This window comes from Propithecus coquereli, unplaced genomic scaffold, assembly GCF_000956105.1.
Source record: "Propithecus coquereli isolate 6110/MARCELLA unplaced genomic scaffold, Pcoq_1.0 Scaffold355, whole genome shotgun sequence".
In the NCBI taxonomy this organism is placed as follows: Eukaryota; Metazoa; Chordata; class Mammalia; order Primates; family Indriidae; genus Propithecus; species Propithecus coquereli.
The window spans coordinates 4,799,121-4,819,075 of record NW_012149230.1 but is presented as its reverse complement, the minus strand read 5'-3'; the positions used below and the strand labels follow the sequence as shown (position 1 = coordinate 4,819,075).

Here is a 19,955-nt window from a genome sequence, read left to right as displayed (position 1 = left end):
ACTATTATAGTTTTAACCATCACAGCTCTCCTGAAAGGGCGTCAGGGACCCCCAGAGGTCTACCACTCAGAATTGCTGTTCTATGCACACACAACCAACCACTTACATGTGCTCCTTCCTCCCCTGATGTGAGACACCAGCAGAGGCCTGCCACGCACACTATGCTACACCTACCTTTATCAGTAACATCTTTCCCCTTCAGAGTATTTAAACATACATACCAGCCCCCAACGCTGGATATTCAGGTTCTTTCCCACCTTCTGCTAGTGCGAGCACGTGGGAGTGACTGGCCTGGGACAGACCCTTCCCTCCTTGTGGGAGCACATCTGAAGGGTCCCCATAGCAGAGCCATCAGGGAAAAGGCAGAGCAAAGACTTGCCAAATTGATCAAAAGAGATTATTTTTCTTAACAGGCAAAGAAAAAAAGAGACCCTTCTAGTTGGTTTTTGACCGTGGAACGAAGATTGTGCAGGGACCCAGTGAAGTTTGTCTACCACGCCCCATCCCTGTCCAGAAGAGAGGGACAAGATTTAGTTCAACTTTTCCAATGACTCAATTCGTCACAAAATCTCTTTGTAGAAAAAACACAACTGCTCATCCTGTGTTTTCAAATTTTAGTTTTTCAAAGAACAGAGAAAACAAGTGCTACTGACATCCACTGCACCCAGCTCCTAACACAGGGCCTTGTAAGAAGAGCCCAACGTCAGAGGCAGCAAAACAGTCACAAGGACATTAAAAGCTAGTTTTATGCTCACTTTCCCACCAGATTGAGGCTGGGAAACCCAAGGCAGCAACAAAGATGCCCCTCAACAGACAGATGGGGACTTCGGCCCAGACAAAAGCAACGGCACAGGGACCCTCTGGTTCCAGACGCCACCTGAAGCCCTTACAACAGAAGCGAGGCCCACTCACCTCCTCAGCCACCGAGTCCCTATAGTATCTCAGGCTTTGATCGGCCAGGACGAACCAGTGTTTCTTCCACTAGAAGGGAAGAAAAAACAGACTCAACTCCCGACTTCCGTGCAGCGCGCTCACTGCTCCAGGGTGACGCACAGCACAGTTCTCAGAGCACGTCCCAGGGCACGGAAAGCGCAGGGCAGGGGGCCCCTCCCAGTGAGTGCAGGCAGTGTGCAGAGGACTCTGCTTCGGCCGCAGGCAGCTAGGCACTCACGGCCTTCGGGAGCTCGCTAAGCTGCAGCTCCTCCAGTGCACAGGCAGCACAGAGAGGGGGTGACCCCGGCTCAGGCTCTCTGACCCAGTGGCACAGCTGGTGCCCAGTGCAGTGCAGTCCTCGATCTCAACTCCAGAGGCTGCAGAATGGCTGAGTCCGTCAGAGTGGACAGGTGGCTGTGAACATGGCATCTCCACCTGTAGGTGGCAGCTTGTGAGCGACAGCCACTTGGCTGGCTAACCAGCAGGAGCAAACTAACCAGCTAGAGTCTCAAGTCTTCGCTGCAAGTAGCAAGGAGGGGAACTTTAGTCTTCAGGCAAAGCCCAGGGCATGTGACATGGAGAAGAGAGAAAAAGGGGATATTTTGGCACAGTGGCTCAGGAAGGGCATGGAGATGGACCGGGTACAGGGCCTCTTGGGTAAGGAACCAGCAGGCTCCTCTTCACGTCTGGTTTGGAAGCCTGGCCTTCCAGCCCATAACACAGGCCAGGGTGGGGCCAGCTGCAGATGGCTCTTGTGCTTGAGTCTGATGGCAAGAAGGTAGCACATCTACTCTTCCCAGGGCAACATGCTGCTGCAGCTGAGGGCTCCTCCTGAGCACAGGAGTCTTGCATAGCTAATCTACCGTCTACTTGGCTGCCTTGCATGGAAACAAGCCAACCCCACAACCAGCTTTCCATGTCTCTGAGGAAGCCTAGACCCCTAGAGAACTTTTAGGAAAGATCACCAGGTGGCAGGGCCTAGCACTGTAGGGGTCCTAAAGCTTGAGGCACAGATCTCCTGCAGGCAGCAGGCAGGCCTGGCTGCTCTGAGCACTCCCCACTGCAGAAATGGGGGTGCACACCTGCGCTTCTCTCTCAGACTGCATCAGCCACAGTCCTGGTTCACAGGACAAGGGTGTGCAGCAGGCAGGGCTGGAGCCAGTGCTCAGACCCATGTGAGGACAGGTCAGCTCCACCTTGCACCTGCTCCCCAGCCCCTCTTGGTGGGGGACAAGGGTCACAGTAACTCTGCATACTCACCTGGCCGTCCTCATACTGCTTGGTCAGCCAGCCTTTCTTGAAATTCAGCAGGTCAGGCTGAGAAAGGGAAGAAAAAAGAACAGCTTAGAGGAAAGCCCCATGGTATCCTAGTCATGGGCAAAGGGCATCTGACGGGGCCGGCATTTCTGTTCAGATGAGGCAGGCACCAGGAACGGGATCCACCTGCCAGATAAGCCTGTGTAGCCCCCTCCCCAGCAGGTGCTGCCCACAGCCCCCCTCCCACAGGCATGAGTATCCTTGAGGAAGGAGACACCAAGCCTGGCAGGCTGGGGAGAGAAGGCGCGGCCTCATTGCTCTGAGCAGCAGGAGCAGCAGCAGCAGCCAGGGCTGTAGCGCCCTGAGGGATTGCCTCCTCGGGCCACCCTGCAGGGCCTGTCTATGGTAGAGACCAAGCCCAGATGGAGAGTCACACAGCATTCCACACGAAGGGGAACACCTGCAGGGACGGCTGAAAGGAGAATTCAAAAGTTCTTGCAGAAGCCTGGAAGCAGAGATGGGCCTGGTGTTGAGGAAGCAGCAGCGCCAGCTCTGCCGCGATCCCCCGCCACTTCTCTATCAGGAAGCTCGGTTTGCCTTTCCCCCCAAGAAGCAGGACAGCAGACGAGGCAGGGACCTGGGCCAGGAGTGCTGTCCCTGATGGTCCCCACACGCCCGAGCAAAAGAAGCAGCCTGAGACAGCCCCGCGTCGGGCCCCTCTGACCGAGGCCCATATCTACCACCCCGTGCTCTTGTGATGCCAGGCCCCACAGAGAGATGGGTCCCCTCTCCTCTGGCCCCACCTTGATCAGGAACTGCCTTTGTCTTTCTACATTCCAAGGCCCAGGAGGGAGTTAGCACACTCGAGAAGCAGCAGGACAACCACCAGGACCAGGTGTTCTGGGGACCTCTGCTGCAAACCCCGTGCCACTGCCTAGGCCTGGCAGCAAGGTGGGCCCAGATTAAGAACAGTCCCTCTCCAGAGGCTTGTTTTAACCCAGCTTCCTGCCAAATTGCCCCTGCTGCAGTACCCAGTTGAAAGCAATCCTGTGAAATTACCACGCCCTACCCCCAAATGACCCTTAAATAGGGGTAATCCTCTCCTGTGTGTGCCACACGAGACTTGGGATAGAGGACTGCGTCTTCCCCTCTCTGGCTACCCTAGCTTGAGGGTCTGTGACAAACACTCCTAACTTCCACACTGTGGTTGTCATTGACTGCCGGCGACGATGCCCATGAGGTAGACCCCTGTCTGGTGCTCTGCTGTCAGGGTCTCTGGCACATGCTGGGGACAGTAGGTACCAGGTGAGTCAATAAACTCGAGGAGTTTCATTCCAAACATCCTGAAGCAAAACCCAGAGTGAAGGAGGAACCAATCCTCTTGCTTACATGCCATGGTTACACATCAATCGGTGGCTGGCAGCCACAGTCCCTGGGGAGGCGAGAGGCCCACTGTGCGCTGGCTTCACCGGTATCAGAGAGGGGACGAGAGCTGGTAACAGGCACAGTCCCCCCAGGAGGCTGAAGAACAGTGGAGGGGAGCCAGGTCAGTGTGCCAAGAAGCCGCCTTGCTCTGTAAGCTCTGGCCACCCCCTGCTGCACCTCCGTTGCGGTGACTCTGGGGCCAGGAAGAGGGCCTGAGGCAAGATCTGCTCTTCACTCATGGCACAGCCCAGAGAACAGGACCAGCTCCCGGCAAGACGCAGCTCCTGCCTCCAAAGTGCCCCCAAAACAAATACCCAACACCAGAAGGGCACTGGGCCCCTGCTGTGGCCCCACTTCCTGGAGTCCGGATCCTTCACGGGGACCTCCTCCTGCAGCTCAGGATGCCACGTAGCCCCCAGTTCTGGGCCCAAAAACGGGAAGAAACACAAGATCTGCTTCCGATGGCCTGTGGGCTGGGCACTCACAGATACGAGGGCCCGTGCACAGAGGGACAGCTGGCATGGACGCATGGACAGAAACAGACAGCAACCCAGAGTGACCAGAGCAGAGGTGCAGTCTCCAGAGGACGCAGCACACGGCACCCACGCTCACCGTCATGGAGGGCTCCGTGGACCTCCTGTCCAGTGACTTGGCTCTGCGGTGTGGAGACAGGGGGGGAGCTGAGGCGTCAGAGAGAGGAGCTGTGGGGGCTTCGCTGGTGACGTCCTATGGCAGAGAGCAGCTGCCGTCAACACAGCCCAGTGCACCTTGAGCAGGCGGGGGTGGCCAGCCAGGGTCATCCACCCTCCAGGGGCTGCAGGGAGCCTTGCTCCCAGCGAAGGGTGGCGATGTGCCCAGGCCTCCACCGCAGGTGTCTGGCAGGGCCAGGAGGGGACCCGAGTCCCAGGACACCCTGGTCATCAGAACAGCTTTTTCTTCCAGATGCCCAGCCACTGTCTCTTTCCTGGCCCCACCCCATCCTCCAGCTTCTCGGGTCACAGAAGGAAGAGCCCCGGTCGATGGCAGTGAGCAGCAGGCCTCGGGCCGCACGAGTGACAGAGAAGCCTGGAGGAAGATGAGCTGAGACAAAGCAGGCTACAGAAGAAGTGGGAGGGCAGGCGCCCAGGAGGAGGAGGGCTCGGAAGCTGAATCTACCTCGTGGACTGAGTGGAGAGGTGAGGGGCGTGGCTGTACTCAACAGGAAGAAGTAAGGCATGATACTCAGCCTTGTTGCAGGGCCACCTCACAGGGGAAGAGAGTGGTGCTAGTTATCACTTAGGATCTAAAACTCAATAGAACATCCTTTAAGCAGAGACGGATGAGGTTCTGACATGAAGATGCAGAGGACAAGCCTGCCCCTGAGAAAGTCACCGAGTGCTGGAGGTCAGAGAGCGGAAGCCTGACAGGAGCACATCCCAGGAGTGTGTGTGGAGGGGACTGGGAGGCACGTGGGGTCGTGTGCTGACCTGACCCTGAGCTCCCCGACCCAGGAGCTCACCCGCTTCCTGGGGAATGCCCTCTTCTCGCTGCGGCCCTGGCGAGCGTCGCTGGAGGGCGAGGGCCCTGCTGACGAGTTGGTCTCCATGCGCTCCGCCTTCTCAATGTCCAAGGCCTCAAATTTCTCAATTACCTGGGACCTCCTGAAAGAGAAGACGCTGAGGTGAGAAACAGCGTCTCACGTTCCTAAATCGAGGAGGGGCTTTTTTAGCCGATACCCTCATGCCTGGCCCATCCCGCCGGTCCCATGCCGGCCTCCCTCAGCCTTCCTGTGAGGCGCGAGGCGCAGCACAGCACCCAACGGGCTTCTGGGCACTCGCCTGGCCGACCCGAGCTCCACCCACGCCCGCTCCCTGCCGCCAGGTCTGCGCTTGCCCTCTGCCCTCCGCCCCATGCTGGAAGCCCTGCCGGCTCTGTTGTGTTGACCCACTGGGCATTCACACAGCTCGGCACCCAGCAGCTTCTCCCGAGCCACAGGCAAGATCAAAAGGCAACCACCACCTTGGAGGCGGGCAGCCTCCGTTTTCATTGCACTCCCCAGTGATCACGATGCGGCCCCACCCAGGGCGTCCCAAATTTAGCAAGAAAGAGGCCCTTGAATTAACATTGTTTCTGCTGACAGAAAAAGACCAAATTAAAACAAAAACAAAGCAAGTTGATTTCATGTGAGAGGGCTGGCGGCCTCATCAGGCTCCTGCTCAGGCTCCTACTGCCGGAGACGGAGCCGAGATGGGGCGAAGCGGGTGGAGGAGGCGCGATGCCACGAGCAGCACAGCAGGAGAGGCGAAGAGGCAAGACCTGGAAGAAAACAAGGCTGGGGAATGAATAAACAGAAAAGCACTGCTCATAAAATCCAATAACGGTCAACCAAAATTATCCAAAGGATCAAAGAAGCAAAAACTGAAGAGGGAGAGAGATCATGCCCCTCCCACAGCCGCAAGGAGTCACCCTGTGGGGTCAGAACAGAAGGCTGGGCAGGGTCTTGCGCTGGGGGCTGCCCACCGGGGGATTGGGGCTGGGACGGCCCCACGTCAGGAGAGCAGCCCCTTCCTTACAGGCCGAGGCCTGTTCTCCCAGGGACACTGAGGTCTCCTCACAGGGCAGTTCCACCTGGGCTCTGGACTAGTGGCCAAGAGCTAAGGGGAAGCAGGTGAAGGGCCCCCAAGCCTTGAAGACTAAAATCCAATTCCACAATCCAATTCCACAAGGAAGAGCGGAAACAAGCTCAAATCCTGAGACATCCACCCCTCCTCCAAGAAGCCAGCTTCTTCTCAGGGAGGGTTAGTGTAAAAACCGATCTGCTATGGTCTCTCCACAGCGGGAGGACGGTGCCAAGGGCAGGAGCCAGAGGGCCCTTGGGCAGGAGCCCAGCCCTGTGCTTCCACACCAGGTGTCATCTTCAGGGAGGGAATCTGTGCCAGGCCAGCCTGCCGGAACTAGCAGCGGAGGCAGGCGGCGGGGGAGTGCAGGAGGGGACGCGGCACGGGAAGGGTAGAAGCTAAGGCAGCTGCTGAGGTTACTGAGCACCCAGGGGAAGTTCTGGTAAATGCAGCACCACATCGAACCATTGTGGTGTGAGCTGGGCAAGATTCTAGGCCCACGGACAGGCCTCAGTGCCACCATGCCAGCATGAGGGCTTCTCCACCTAACACTGGGACCTAGAAAGCCCCAGGAAGGCGCTTAGGGATTGTGCCCGGCCTACACCCAAGATCAGCATGCTGGGGGCTGCGGGGCAGAGACAGAGCAGCAGCATGAGAGGAGGGAAGGCACCCGCTAAGGCTGCTCCACGGGGCCTGGGTAGGTCCTGCAAGGCTACAGGCTGAGGTAACGTCTGTCTCGACTTGCCGGGCAGAGTGGGAAGTCACTAACTTGGTATGCTGGAAGCACGGCACACAAAACAGGTGCCGGTGCCCAGCGGCTCCCCAGGTTCCCAGGGAACTCACCGATGCACTGAGGGCAGGGTCAGGGCTGCATGGGGAGCTGGACTTGCTGTCAGTCACCAGCAGTCCAACCAGGCCACAGCCCCCGCACTCAGTAGCCAGAGGTGAATTGCCACCCAAGGAACACTTCAGAGCTCTGCAAGTCCGAAGAGCAGACATGTCAAAGCCAGAGCGGACTGGGCTCAGAAAGGATGGCTTAGATGGCAACAGCCCACCAAGAAACCAAACCCTGTGGCTCCTGCAGCCCGGCCCCTGGGCAGGCCTGTCATGGCCACGGTTCCAGGCAGCCAGGTTGGTTTCCACTCATCTGGAGAGTCTGCTCTCATCAACTAGGGGATAGGAATCCCATCGAGCACAGGGTGGGCTGCTCAGGATGCCATGAATAGGCCTCGGAAAGCAACAGCAGCTGGCCAGATGCCATCGGGGTCAGAGAGAAGGGACGATGCAGTGTTAGTATGCAGAGCTGGCAGGGCCAGGGAGCCAGCACTGGCTGGAGACCATCCCTACGTGGCAGACAGCATGCAGACTGCAAAGCCCCAGAGACTGCACCTATCCCAGGCCAGCAGATGAGAATGAGTTAAGGTGACTCTCTCCGAGAAGCCAAGCCAAGCAGGTGCGCCGAATGTTAATTCTGTGGTCTGGCGCTAAACCAGGACATGGCTGACCCTGCTCCAGAGCCACTGCCACATGTGGCCCACCTATCGGCCAGCATGGAGCCTCCCCTGGGGGCCTCTTCAATCACTAGCAAGATACTCTACTCACATACTACTTAATTGCTTAAAAGGTCACCCTTGGTCCCAGTCCTGGGTCACATCATGGAAGCAGGGACAGCCCAGGGAGGGGCCTATTGGGATCTGCACCACCTGTTAACTGTGAGAAGTCCCTCAACTTCAACCAGGGGTGGTGATTGACAGGCACCTTGTCCGGGCTATAATGGAATGTAAAGGCAGCCAAGGGCTTGGCAGAGCACCACCTGGCACCTGGAAGGTGCTGGGCAGCCCCTTGGCTGCCCGTTCCCTCTCCCTAGGAAGGAGATGAGTTTTCCTCTTTTCAGAACCAGCATCTCCAGGTGACATTTCCTTAACCCGGAGGCTGACCCACAGGTCCACAGGTCCTCTCCACCTGGGATGTCTGGAAGAGTGGGTGGGTTGTCGGCCAATGGTGGGTGTCCAGAAGAGAAGTGGACAGGAGGTAAAGACGCCCCTTCAACCTCACCCCGGGAAGGACACCCATGGCCTTCGCCCATCCTGACAGCATCTCTGACTCTGCGCTTTAGGCTGGATCTGGGGCAGTGAGGACACTCTGCGAAGATTTCTGGAATTAGGTCTGAACCTTTTTTCTGGATGGTGAACTTCTTTGGGAACCTAATGAAAATTACTGGTTTTCTTTTCTCGATTTCTTCTCAGAACGCCCCTATACACTGTCAATTGTTTCACAGCAAGGTGGGGTGTTGTGGACCTTTGGGAGTCCATCCCTGGACCTGGGTGAGGATCCCTGCTGTCCAGGCAGAGCCTTAGTTTACAGAGGCCCTACCTGAAGGTGTGCTCAGGCTTGGACTTGGGCTTGGAAGAACTGAGCTCCCTCTCCAGTTCTCCAGGAAACTCAGTAGAACAAGGGCAGGGCAGGGCCCCTCCTCTTCTCAGACAACAGCTGAGTTCTGTACCCGTGCCCCTTGGCCACTGCCCTAGGCCTGCTGTCCAAACCCTGTCTCTCCCCGGGAAGCAGGAGCTCCAGGCAGCCTCCCCGGTTCAGCCAAGCCTGGAGGGCAAAAGTGGTGCTACTGGGCATTTAGCTGCTTCACAGACTGCCGCCGGCTTCCCGTGGCTGCCGGGGAAGCGCGTCCGCAAGTGAAGAAGCTGTGCTGCCCCTGCCTCCCTAGGCACAGCCACTGCCCCTGCGCCTCCTGCAATGCCTCTGCCCGCTCCCCCAGCACTGCTGGGCAAGGAGGTCCCCATCACCGTCTGTAGCTCTAGGGTCTTCTTGGCTCCACAGCAGCTTCAGAGAATGGAAATGGGCCAGAAGGAAAAGACCTGTCCCCAACAAAGCCCAGGCAGCTGAGAACCCACCCAAGCCCTTGGGGCTGAGGCATCTTGGTGCTCAGAAATCCTGCATTTTGGCTGCCAGAAAACGCCCCCCCACCACCACTGCCCACCCCAACCCCGAACAGAATGTGTGCTGAGAAACGCGTGTGAGAGCACACACATGCACGTGTGCCTGGGCCTGCGTGCAGACTGCCCTCCAGTTCCCCGCTCACCTCCGCTCACTGCCAAACAGGCGGGCCACCTCTTCCCTGCCAGGGCTCTGGGCCCGAGTCCTACGCTCCAGCCGCCTTCTCTCCACCTGGAAGGCTTCTCGGTGGCTGATCCTGATGGCCTTGGGGACGTCGGCCAGGGTGGCGTACTGCCTGCTGGCTTTAAAGGCAAAGGTGCTCCCCAGTCTCTCTGTCCCCTGCCCCCCAGTGCTGCCAGAGTCCACGTGGGCAGGGGGCCGGCCAGCTACGTCCAGGGAGCCAAGGGAGATGCTGCAGACCATCCGGCTGGGGGGCTGAGGACCTGGGGAAGGAAAGGGATGACCAAGCTCCTGGGAGAGTGATTCGGGGCAACTGTACCTGTTGTTAGGGGTGCTAGGGCTGGGCGGGGAGAGCGGTGGGGGCAGCTGCTGCTCCTCAGCCTTCAAGTCCTGCTTGGTCTTCTCCAGGGAGAAGTAGCCGCTCTCCACCCGGACTTTGCGGCCACAGTCCATGCGGTCACTGCTCACGGCATTCTCCTCTGGAAGAGAGGGGGAGGGAGACACACTCAGCCTGCTGCCAGCTTTGCTCTGAGGATATTCTTAAAAAGTCCATGCAAGACCCAGGCAGGGGCCATCTCTACCTCCTGTCTCCAGCATCTAGCACAGCTTGTCCAAGGGCAGAATAAGAAGAACCACGGGCTGAGAAGGAAATGTTCCTCCCATACTCTTTTCCTCAACCATCTTCCACCCTCACCTGGCTGCCCCTTGGCCAGACTGACAGGCAGGCCCTGCACTTCTGGCCTGGGTCCTGGCCAGACAGCAGGGTCCCACCTTAGGATGGTAGATGTCCCGCCAACAACTGCTTCTCACCCAGCATCGAGGAAGAAGCCCACAGCCAACCAGCCCTCAGTGTCCTAGCACGTTCTGGGGGAGGGCAAGGGCGGGGACTTCTGCAGGAGTAAGATGAAAGGAGCGGAGTTTTGACGTGGATGGGCATGAGCCACTTAAAGCAGGCTGAGACAACTTCTGCCCAGAGCTCGTGCAAAATGCGTTTCAGCCTAAACGAGCTGGGCCCCACTGTCCACTTGTCTTTAACAACCTGGATAAGATATAAATGGAAAAAGTTGGCCTGTGTCTTGCAGAGCCCTCTAGGGCCTGGGATGAGGGAGGCAGAGATGAAAGCCCTGCTCTGCTCAGGCAATTCCAGAGTGCTCAGGGAGAAGGCACGGTGATGCCAACGGCTTCCTCCCCAGCACCTCTGCCCTACCGCAACAAGCCCGCCCTAGCCACTGCTTCTCTCAGGACATGAGGGGTGTCCAGGGCCCATGGCTGTGGATGTGAGCACAGTGATGCAGTAACAGGACTCCTCACACGTAGGCCCTGTGCAGGCGTCTGCAATTCTCCTCACACCCACCTGGGGCTGATAGAACAGGTACCAAAAGCAGCAAGGCCAAGGCCAGAGCCCAGCAATCCTAGTCCATGCCAGGCCAGGTGCTGCCCAAGGGGTGAATGGACAAAGGGACATTGAGGGCAGGGCTTACATGGGGCTCTGCAGGCCCACACCGAGTCCCCAGTGCCAGCTCCCCTGGGGCAACCAAGAAGAGCAGGCACCCAGGCCGGCCTGGCCCCGCTCACCTTCTTTACTCTCCAGCCCAGGTTCCCGCAGGGAGCTGGTAGCAGGAGGCTGGCCCTGGCCGGGACTCTGAGCTGGACTCAGGCTGCTCCCGTCTGGCTGGTCCTTGGCCCGCATTTCCTCCTGCCAGAGTGTGGACTTGGTGGTGGGGACCTTCTCAGCACTGGGGATGCTGCTGCTGCTGCTGCTGGTGACGGCCACCTTGGCAGGCCCAGGCTCCTGGAGGAGAGGGCGGCGTCAGTGCAGGCACAGAGCACACAGCCCAGGTGGGCTCACACCCAGGCCAGTGTCAGGGCCTGGAATCTCCAGAAGGGAATGTATGGGACAGAGGGGAAGCTCCTTCTGGGTGGCTCCGTGCTCTTTTCACCTTTGCAGCCCAACTGCCTGGTCCGACTGGCCTCAGGCCAGGCTTGGTAAAGTTGTGGAGGAGAGGCTCAGTGTCCGTCAGAGTCTGGTCACGAAAGACATCCAAGTCCTCCCCACCCACAAAACTAGAACCTCAGGGCAGTGGGCCAGGCCTTAATGGCAAGACCACAGCGACTGCTCAGTGTCCGTCATTCCTGGACATCCAGGCACTTACAACATGAACAAGGGGAGAGGGAACGGGCAGGAGAGAGAACACAGCCGAGATGCCCAGCGCCCTCTGCAGACCCTCAGGGTAAATGCAAAGGACGAGCTGGACGCAGCCAGGCCAGGCCAGCCGCGTGCCCCTTCCACTTCTGATTCTAAGAAGGTAAAATGGAAAGCCCAGACACTATGTGAAGGACACAGTCATCAGATGCAAATCAAATGCTATGGTTTGAATGTTCATGTCCCTCCAAATTTGTATGTTGAAATTCTAACCCCCAAAGTGATGCTATTAGGAAGTGAAGCCTTTGGGAGGTGACTAGGTCATGAGCCCTAGAGAGCTACCTTGCTCCTTCCAACACGTAAGGACGGGACGGGAGCCCTCACGATACACCGAATCTACTGGCTCCTTGATCTTAGACTTCCCAGCCTCCAGTACTGTGAGAAATAAACTTCTATTGTTTGTAAGCCAACCAGTCTGTAGTATTTTGTTGTAACAGCCTGAACAGACTAAAAAATCAAACATCCCACTCATCTGCGTGCGCGCACACATACACACTCAAGTGCACGTGTTCCCTCTTACACACTCTCACAAGCTAGATCCAGGCCAAGAGCCCAGAAGGGAACGGTGTCAGCTCCCATCTTGCCCCAGGTGGCAGAAGTGGCGTTGCCAGTGGGAGAAGTGCTCATAAGGCAGCGTAGGCAGAAGCAGGGAGCCCACACCCAGGGGCACACAGAAACCCTTAACTCCGTGAACACGGCACCCCAACAAGGGCAGGGCCGGGATCCCCAGCTGCCCTGCAGAGCCAGCTCACACCCTGAGTCCAACCACTGTCAAAAGGGCTGACAAAAGGATGGCTTTAGCCCCTTTCAAAGAGTAATGCCTATCTCTGCTCTCTTGCCAAAGGCAGGGGTGTGATATACAAATACCTACCTCCAACTCCCCTCCTGGTGGCCAAGGCCCACATTTAGAAACCCACCTTAGCCCATCTCTGGCTTAGAGACCTTGGTGAGGGTTACAGATGACACAGGCTATTTACGCGTGTGTCTGTGTGTGCACAATGGCAGATACAGTATCACCCTGAGAGGTTACCTATCGCCAGCCTGGCTGGGTGCCTTGCCATCCGGTCACCAACCTGCCTGAAGGGGAGGCCACAGGTGCCCACACCTGCACCACCAGTAAGGGACAGTGTGCGAGCACGAGCGTTTCCATCGCCCAACCCCAGGAGCAGGAGAAAGGCCAGGGATGGGTGGGGTGTTGCCTTGGATGGGGCACCGGCCCAAAGTTGTCATCAGCTTTGCAAGGATTTCAGGCCGGGAAGGCCATTCCCCTGACTGCCGATTCAGAGCCGCCAGTAGACCATCCCCGGGCAGGAGACTCCCTTCGGGAGAAGTCAGCTTCTGGAAGCAAATGGTGAAGGTATCTCCTGACAGTTTCCTGAGGGCTCCAATGACCCAAGGAGATCTGGTCCCAGGGCCGCCTATCCCTCCAGCCAGCACACCGCCCTGGTGCACTTACCCCCAACAACCCACTAGCCGTACTGGATGCAGAACCACCTCAGTTCCCTGTCCCCAACAGGAAAGCATAAGTCGCTAGAGCCCCGCTTGCGGAGCAGGGCCTCTCTGGAGGGGTTTCAGAGAGGGCTTTCTCCCTATGCGAACAGCAGACCCAGTGGGAAGAGAGGGTTGCGACTTGGAGCAGGGGTTGCAGAAGACACCCCAGTAAAAACCACAAAGATTCCTAAAGAAAGACACGAGCGCGTGGCCAGCGGTGCAGGCCTAGCTCACACTGGCGTGAAGTAGAGAGAGACAGGAGAACCGGGGGCCAGGAGACAGAGGACCTGGCCTCCCCAAGCTCTGTCAGACGAGTGGGGACCCCAGGCAGGCCCCGTACCCTGGCTGGGGAGACACAGTTCTCAGCCTCCCACCTGTCCCCACCCTTCCTGCTCTGCTCACACCTACATGGGTTGTCATGTCCTTCTGCTTCAGGCTTTTTCCTTTTTTAAGTGTAGCAGGGGAGTAAGAAGAGCTCCCTGGAGCCCATGTCTCTCAGGCCACAGGCTTTGGGATCTCTGGTCAGGGCCAGGCCTGCCTCCTCTTCCAGCCTGGGCTCTGCCAGGAGCTGTCCTGGGCCAGAAAGCTACTGCTGCCCCCGCAGCCCATCCACGGCCCTACCTTCAGCTCTCCCACCTGGGTTCCTCGAGGGCAGAAGCAGGGTTTAACGGGGCACGGCAGAGAGTCAATGCTTCCAGCCCTCTGCTGTTCAATCTGAAACTCTCCCAGCCTACACGGGGCCACGGTGAGAGAAGTCGGGTACGGTAGGTCTCAGGGTCTCGCCCCTACAGGGGCCCTGAAGGTGTTACGCTCCCCCCAGCCTCGTTTGGCCCATGAGGACGCCCTCAGCATCAGGCCTGCCCAGAGACCCTATCCCAACCACAGTCCCCACCTCTCCTCTGCAGAGGCCCCAGGCTGCCCCACAAGACTGACTCTTGGGAAAAACTGCCCCTGATGAAAGGCCACAGCTGCTGGAACCAGCAGGCTCAAATGGGATGCTCTCAGAAGCCAGGGTGAAAAGGAGAGATCCCACCAGGTTGGCTTCTCTGGAGCTCAGGCAGGGGCTGCGTGGAGGAGGCTGGGGCTCGTGCCCCGCGCTCTAACAGACCCTGAGGGAAGTGAGCGACCTCCCCAGCCTGGAATCACATGGCTCCTTCTACCAACCACAAAGTTGAGGTTTGGCCACAGCCAGCAGTACCTGGGGAACAGGGCGCCATGGCGGGGCAGGGAGGGGAACCCAGCAACCAAGCCCTGGCTGGGCCATGTCTCCTGCAAGCCAAGTCACCTTATCTGGAAGCAGGAGCTCTGCCGCCGCACTGTTTCTAAGGTATCCCCATGGAAATGCCATGTGATGCTAGACACTTACGCTGCCTGTTATTTTCTCTCTCAAACCAGGCAGCTTTGGGGAATTTGCATGTTAACTGTTATTCCCCAAGAGGAAGCTCCACTTTCAGTCTCCAGGAAGCATTCTGAATGCATTTTTGCCAACTTGCCAGGGACATCTCCCTTCTAGTAAATGCTGGCTTGGGCACCCCCGGGATGGCGGTGGATGACCGCTAGTTGAGAGTGGGCCCAGGCTGTGCTCCATAGGCAGGAAGGCCCATACTGCAGCCCAGGGTAGGCACATCCAAGGGCAGCCCGAGGGGGTGTGGGGAGAAGGGGGCCTGGGAGTTGGGGTCACATGGCCCCATTCTGGTCACATGGGAGTTGGGGTAGGGGTCCCTGAGAGCCCCTCACTGGGCCAAGACACCCCGGAACTCTCCCTCCCTGCCCCTGTGCAGCCTGCTGTCCTTTCTTGGAGTGTGTGCAGCAGGCCAGCTCTTCCAACAGGTGGCAGGACCAGTCAGGGATGGGGACACATGCTGCTCAGCACCTGCTGTGGCTTTGCCCCTCCTTCAGGCAGCCCCAGAGCACACCCACAGGCCACCCTGTCCCCTGTCCCGTTGTGAGTTCTGCCTTGTGGCTCAGAGACTACGTGGCAGACTGCAGCCCCCAGAGCATCAGAAGGAAGAGGGGGATGTGCAGGGCTGGTGACCACCTCAGCCCCAGCCTGACCCCTTCCTTCTCCCTCTCACCTCCGGGGAGCTCTCACTTCTTCCCAGGCCCCAGCTCCACCAAGGGGGACGCCACCTGGTAAACCCATCACCTACCTGAGGTGTAGGAGGCTCCACTTTCCGTTTCTTCTTCTGGTTCTGCTTGTTGGTCCTGGGATAGACCATGAGCATCTCCAGCCACCTGGGAAGAGAAGAGGAGACAGAGCACCAGGTAAGACCTGGCTCTTGGGTCTATGCCAAGACGGAGGGGCATGGTCCAGACCCCAGGCCTTTGCCTCCTGCATCCAGCAGCCAGGCATCCAGGCACCAAGTAGAGCAAGGCATCACTCCAGATGGAAGCCTGTCATGCTGGGGCAGCAAGTGCCCCCAGAGCAGGCCCAGCCAATGCCCCCACTGTGACCACAGCAGGCTCAGGGCACAACACGGGCTGCAGGCCTGGCCATGGGCGTCAGAGCACAGGGTGTGCTGCTCCATTACCGACCCTGTCGCTGGGGCTTAGACTCGGCCCCAACACCACTCTCCCAGAATGGATTTGGCAAGTGCAGAAGGGCTATGACCGGAGCCATTTAGGGCCACAGAAGCAGCCACTGGCCCCGGGGCAAGAAACCAGGAGCTGTGCTAGCAAAGTTCCTCTGGCTGGTCACCTCAAGGGGCTGAGCAGCTGATCTCCCAAGACCACCCCCTGTAGAGGGAGGATGCCAAGGCCCCTGGCTTTGGGGAAGGCTGGGAGGAGCTGCCCAGGGACCCCCACTGGGGCTGCAGCAGGGGAGGGTGGAAAGAACAGGGACTGCAGGCAGGAGGCTTGGCCTCTGGATCTAACTCTGCCATCTGACCACAACCCCAGGCGGTTCCCAGTCCCTCTGGGCTTCGGTCTCATTTCCGAAATCAGGGGCTAGATCAGGTCACGACACAACTGCTGCTGCTTCCGCCATATAGAATCCTGCAGCAGACAAAGGAACTGAACAGCAGCTCCTCCCTGGAGCCTTGTGCCAGTTCCCCTGGGGCTGGAGGGCAGAAAGCAGCGGGGGCCCTGCCTCAGAAACCCCAGCTCTAGCCCTGGGCCTGGTGGGGCAAGGGCAGCCCCAGTGTCCTCTCCAGGAGGGAGGAGCCATAAGCGACATTGCTCTGAATCTTCATAGAGCACCAGGGTCCTTGCTGGGCCTTCTGCCAGGTGGGGCCGAGGGCCAGGGGTGGCAGAGAGCACAATGCCACACTGCCTGGAGGCCACACCGAGCCTGGGGCAGCGAGTCTTTAGCACTCAGAGGTGCTTTTTTAATTTGGGCTGCCGCAGGAAGGGAGGGGTGGAGGGCAGGCCAGTCACAATCAGTGGCCTCTGGGATAGCCCGAGGAAGGTGTGCTGTTGACAGCTGTGGCCAGGGAGTCTGGGCTTGGTGAGGGGCCACCCTCTGCCCAGCTCAGCCACAGTCAGTGATGCTCGATTTTTTGAGAGGATGACCAAATATGTGCACCATCAGAGACCCAAGCACAGGCCCTGCAGGTCACTTCTCCATGGCCCCAGAGCAAGAAAGGAGGATGTGGCCACACCTGCCAAGCCAGCAGGTGGGCAGGCTTTCTGAGGCTTGAGCCTCTTCCCTGCTGGTCACTCCTCCCACCAAGGCCAGCTGGGAGTGGCGGCCACTGGGAGAAGGCCTCACTCATACAACTTAGAGCATTCACGGTGCTTGTGGGGTTAAAAAGACCCATCCCCCTAGCCTGCCATGGTGGCCAACATTTCTACTGAGCACTAGGAAGAATAGTGCCTGCAGAAGGCCACTCTTAAAACTCCACCCAGGTGGGGAGAGGAGACTCCTCGGTAAAGGTTAGCTTGCTCCCCCCAGCCTGGGAATGTAAAGAGCATGGCAAGGATGCAGAACCCTTCTGGGTGCCTCCAGCCCTGCATCCTGGCCCAGGTGCCATCAGTTGTCACCCACTAACAGGCCTTGAGGGAAGAGGAGAGAAAGGTTGCCGCTGCGGTAGCACTGCAGGCAAAATGGAGCTACTGAGTTCTCCTAGGCTGGCCTCAGAAAGCCAGGGACCCAGGAGGAGCCGGGGATAGTGGGGAAGAGCCTGGGTCGTCCCAGAGGCCTGGGTCCTATTCGGCATCTTAGTCTTCACTCAGACTGGAGTCAGAGAGATGCTGGGTCCGGGAACAGACAGCGGAATGTGTCTTCTGCACTTTTATTTCTCACGGAAGCCCAGTAGGAAGCATCTAACATCATCCAGATGTGTTACAAATGTTAACAAAATAAACTCTACGAAGAGAGGAGGTGGTGAATGTGGACACAGGATCAGTGGGTGCCGGGGCACCGCACCTGTAGAAGGCAGAGGTTGAGGATTCTGTAGAAGCCTCTGGTACTCTTAAATTGTAGGGTTCTTGATTAAGATTGGGGACAGACACAAAATGGTCCTCCAGTGTGTCCCCAGGAGGACTCCAGAGAGTGGCACCCCATAGAGTGCGGTCTGCAGCCCAGCGCTGGCCCCCGACCCCACCCTCAACACATGGACTTGAACTTCTGGCCACTGACAGTGCTTCCTCGCTTACCAGCCTTGCTCCAGGAAGTCTCCCATGTGCTCAAACCCAAGGGCCCCGCGTCCCAACTCCCTCTGCTCTGCACTGCTGTGAGAGCCGGTGCTGTGAGAGCACTGCCACGGCCGGCCCGGCCCCTGCCCAGGCCATCTCGGGTCTGCCTCCTCAGCCTTGGAGGATGAGGGATTCTCCGAGACCTAGCGCCTGAGCTCCCAGCCAGGCCTGACCACGTGTGGCTTTTGACCATGGCCCAGGCCACAGGGTGTTGGTAGCCAATGCCCCCCTGCTGGACTGGGAGTTGCTGGAAGGCTGACGCTGTCGTGGCTCCAGAGCATGGAACGGGGACCACAGGCTCTCTTATGACCTGGGCCCTCCTTCCACTCTCAGAGGAGTGGGGTGAGGGAAGACTGGTCCATTCTCTCCATTCAGACAAAAAAGCCAGTCTGTGCAGTGGCAGAAGAGTGGCTATGTGTGAGGTACAGGAGATGGGACTGAGACACACCACCCTCAGGGCCATCACTGAGGAAGACACACATGTGCTCAGGCAATCTTGAGCCCTCACAGGTTATGGAGCCCAGGGCATCCTTGGGGAGGGCATGTACAGGGTGCTGGGGTGGGCTGGAGAGCTGGAACTCGATCGCTCTGCAGGTGATAGGGTTTAGACAGGAGGGGCAAGGTCGGATGTGCACTAGGGACTGATCTCCCTCCAGGGTGAGTGACAGGTGAGCTGGGGATATGGTGAGAGTGGAGGTGGGGAGCCCAGTGAACAGGCCCAAGGAAGGCACAGCAGCCCCAGGACCAAGAAGCAAGCCCCAGAGTCCACAGGACATGAGCGGCAGCCTGGGCGAGTGCGCAGAATGGAGAACGCCCTGGTTTCTGGGGTGGTGAGTGGGTACACGGTGATGCTGAGAACAGAGGAAGCCCAGAAGAAGAGTCGCTTAGGGAAAGAAACAATGATGCTGATGCTGCCACCAGCTCGTGCATGGCCCATTTGATGCTGGACCTGAGAGGGTGGGCAGGGAGCGCCTCTTTCCACAGCCCGAGCAGACTCACCCACTGATGATCTCCTTGGTTTCTGCCCTGATGAAATGCTCTTTCTCAGGAGTCAGGATGCACAGGGAGAACCTCTGGCCAGTGCGGCCCTCCCCATCCACCACATCTGTGCACTGGTTCATGTTGATGGTGCCCTGAGGGAGGGTCGTGGGCTGCAAGAAGACAACGGCAGAGAGTCATCCAGAGGCCAGCCAGTGAGGGCTGTCCCACACAGCCCCTGGGCGACCCCAGCCCTCCTCACCCCATGGGGCCCCCAGGTGTGCCCTCCCTCCCCTAGACCCTCAAGGTCCTACATACCCACCCCAGGGAGGGGCAGGGATAGGTCAGGCTTTCTCCAGAGGACAGCTAGCTGGACATCCCTTCGTGCCTGGAGAACATCCCACTTGTACCAGAGGAAGGGGTAGAGGTTGGGGAGGAGGACAGTGGGACAGTGGCAGCCAAGGTCCTGGTCTCAGAAGGGTTGCTGATCCAAGACAGCAGTGAGAAAAAGCTCCAGAGGAGGTGGTTTCAAAATAGCAAGGTTATTTTTAGAGGCAAGGGGAGGGCTGGAGAGAAGCCACATCCTTGGGAGCAGGACACGGGGCTGGTGCAACGCAAGTCCTTCAGAGGAGCCCGCCAGGAGGCCTGGCCCAGCACCTTCCCAGGGCCCAGTGCAGCACTGCAGGAGCAGTGCCTCCCGGCGCCGGCAGGACAGACACTAACTTTTTTTTCCTGACAACAAAATTTGTTAAGACAGTGAAATTAGGGACAGAAAACCAAACACAGGAAAGGAAGGCTTTAGGAAACCCCCTGAAGCAAAGGGGCCGCAGAGGACCATGCTGAAGATAGCTAGCCCCGTGCCCTCTGGCCTCTGACTCCCCACACAAGGATGCTCTGGCAAAGCAGACAGGTCGCCACTGCTACCACCAGGCCAGGAGCCAGAGGCGCCATCCTTGACGCCCTCTGCACTGACAGTTCTCACAGGACAGCCAGCTCTGGGGCAGCTGTCAGCTTCTCCACCCAGTTTACCCAAGAGCCCACCACTTCCTCGGCCTTCCTGGAGAAGCAGCAGGTGCTTGCTCATCGAACTTGGGAGAAAAGGCGAACAGCAGTCCTCTGGGATGAGAGCTCTAGAAGGTTCCTACCACTGCCCAGCCGGGAACTGCCTCCTGCTGCACGTGGGGGCAGGGGCTGGCTGAAGAGCAGGATGCCAGGTCTGGTGCCCGTGCTGTGCTCAGACTGGCCACTCCTCACCCCCCACCTTTTCACTTGTCAGACACAAGTAGGAGCTTCCTGTTACTTCCACC

General features: G+C 58.5%; 1 protein-coding gene across 5 annotated transcripts in view; it reads right to left on the bottom strand.

Annotated features, from left to right (window-relative positions):
* The window catches only part of MPRIP (myosin phosphatase Rho interacting protein), a 132,988-nt gene that overhangs the window by 34,458 nt on the left and 78,575 nt on the right, over positions 1-19,955 (bottom strand). For 2 of the 5 annotated variants that reach the window (XM_012651422.1, XM_012651423.1), the window contains exons 4-11: positions 18,670-18,821; positions 15,186-15,270; positions 10,917-11,133; positions 9,307-9,820; positions 5,114-5,255; positions 4,228-4,341; positions 2,194-2,250; positions 913-981 (exon numbers count right to left, since the gene is read on the bottom strand). In XM_012651422.1, the coding sequence (XP_012506876.1) occupies positions 913-981; positions 2,194-2,250; positions 4,228-4,341; positions 5,114-5,255; positions 9,307-9,820; positions 10,917-11,133; positions 15,186-15,270; positions 18,670-18,821 (1,350 nt within the window). The remainder of the gene's footprint in view (positions 1-912; positions 982-2,193; positions 2,251-4,227; positions 4,342-5,113; positions 5,256-9,306; positions 9,821-10,916; positions 11,134-15,185; positions 15,271-18,669; positions 18,822-19,955) is intronic. The other 3 variants (XM_012651425.1, XM_012651426.1, XM_012651424.1) reach the window with 2 other exon arrangements.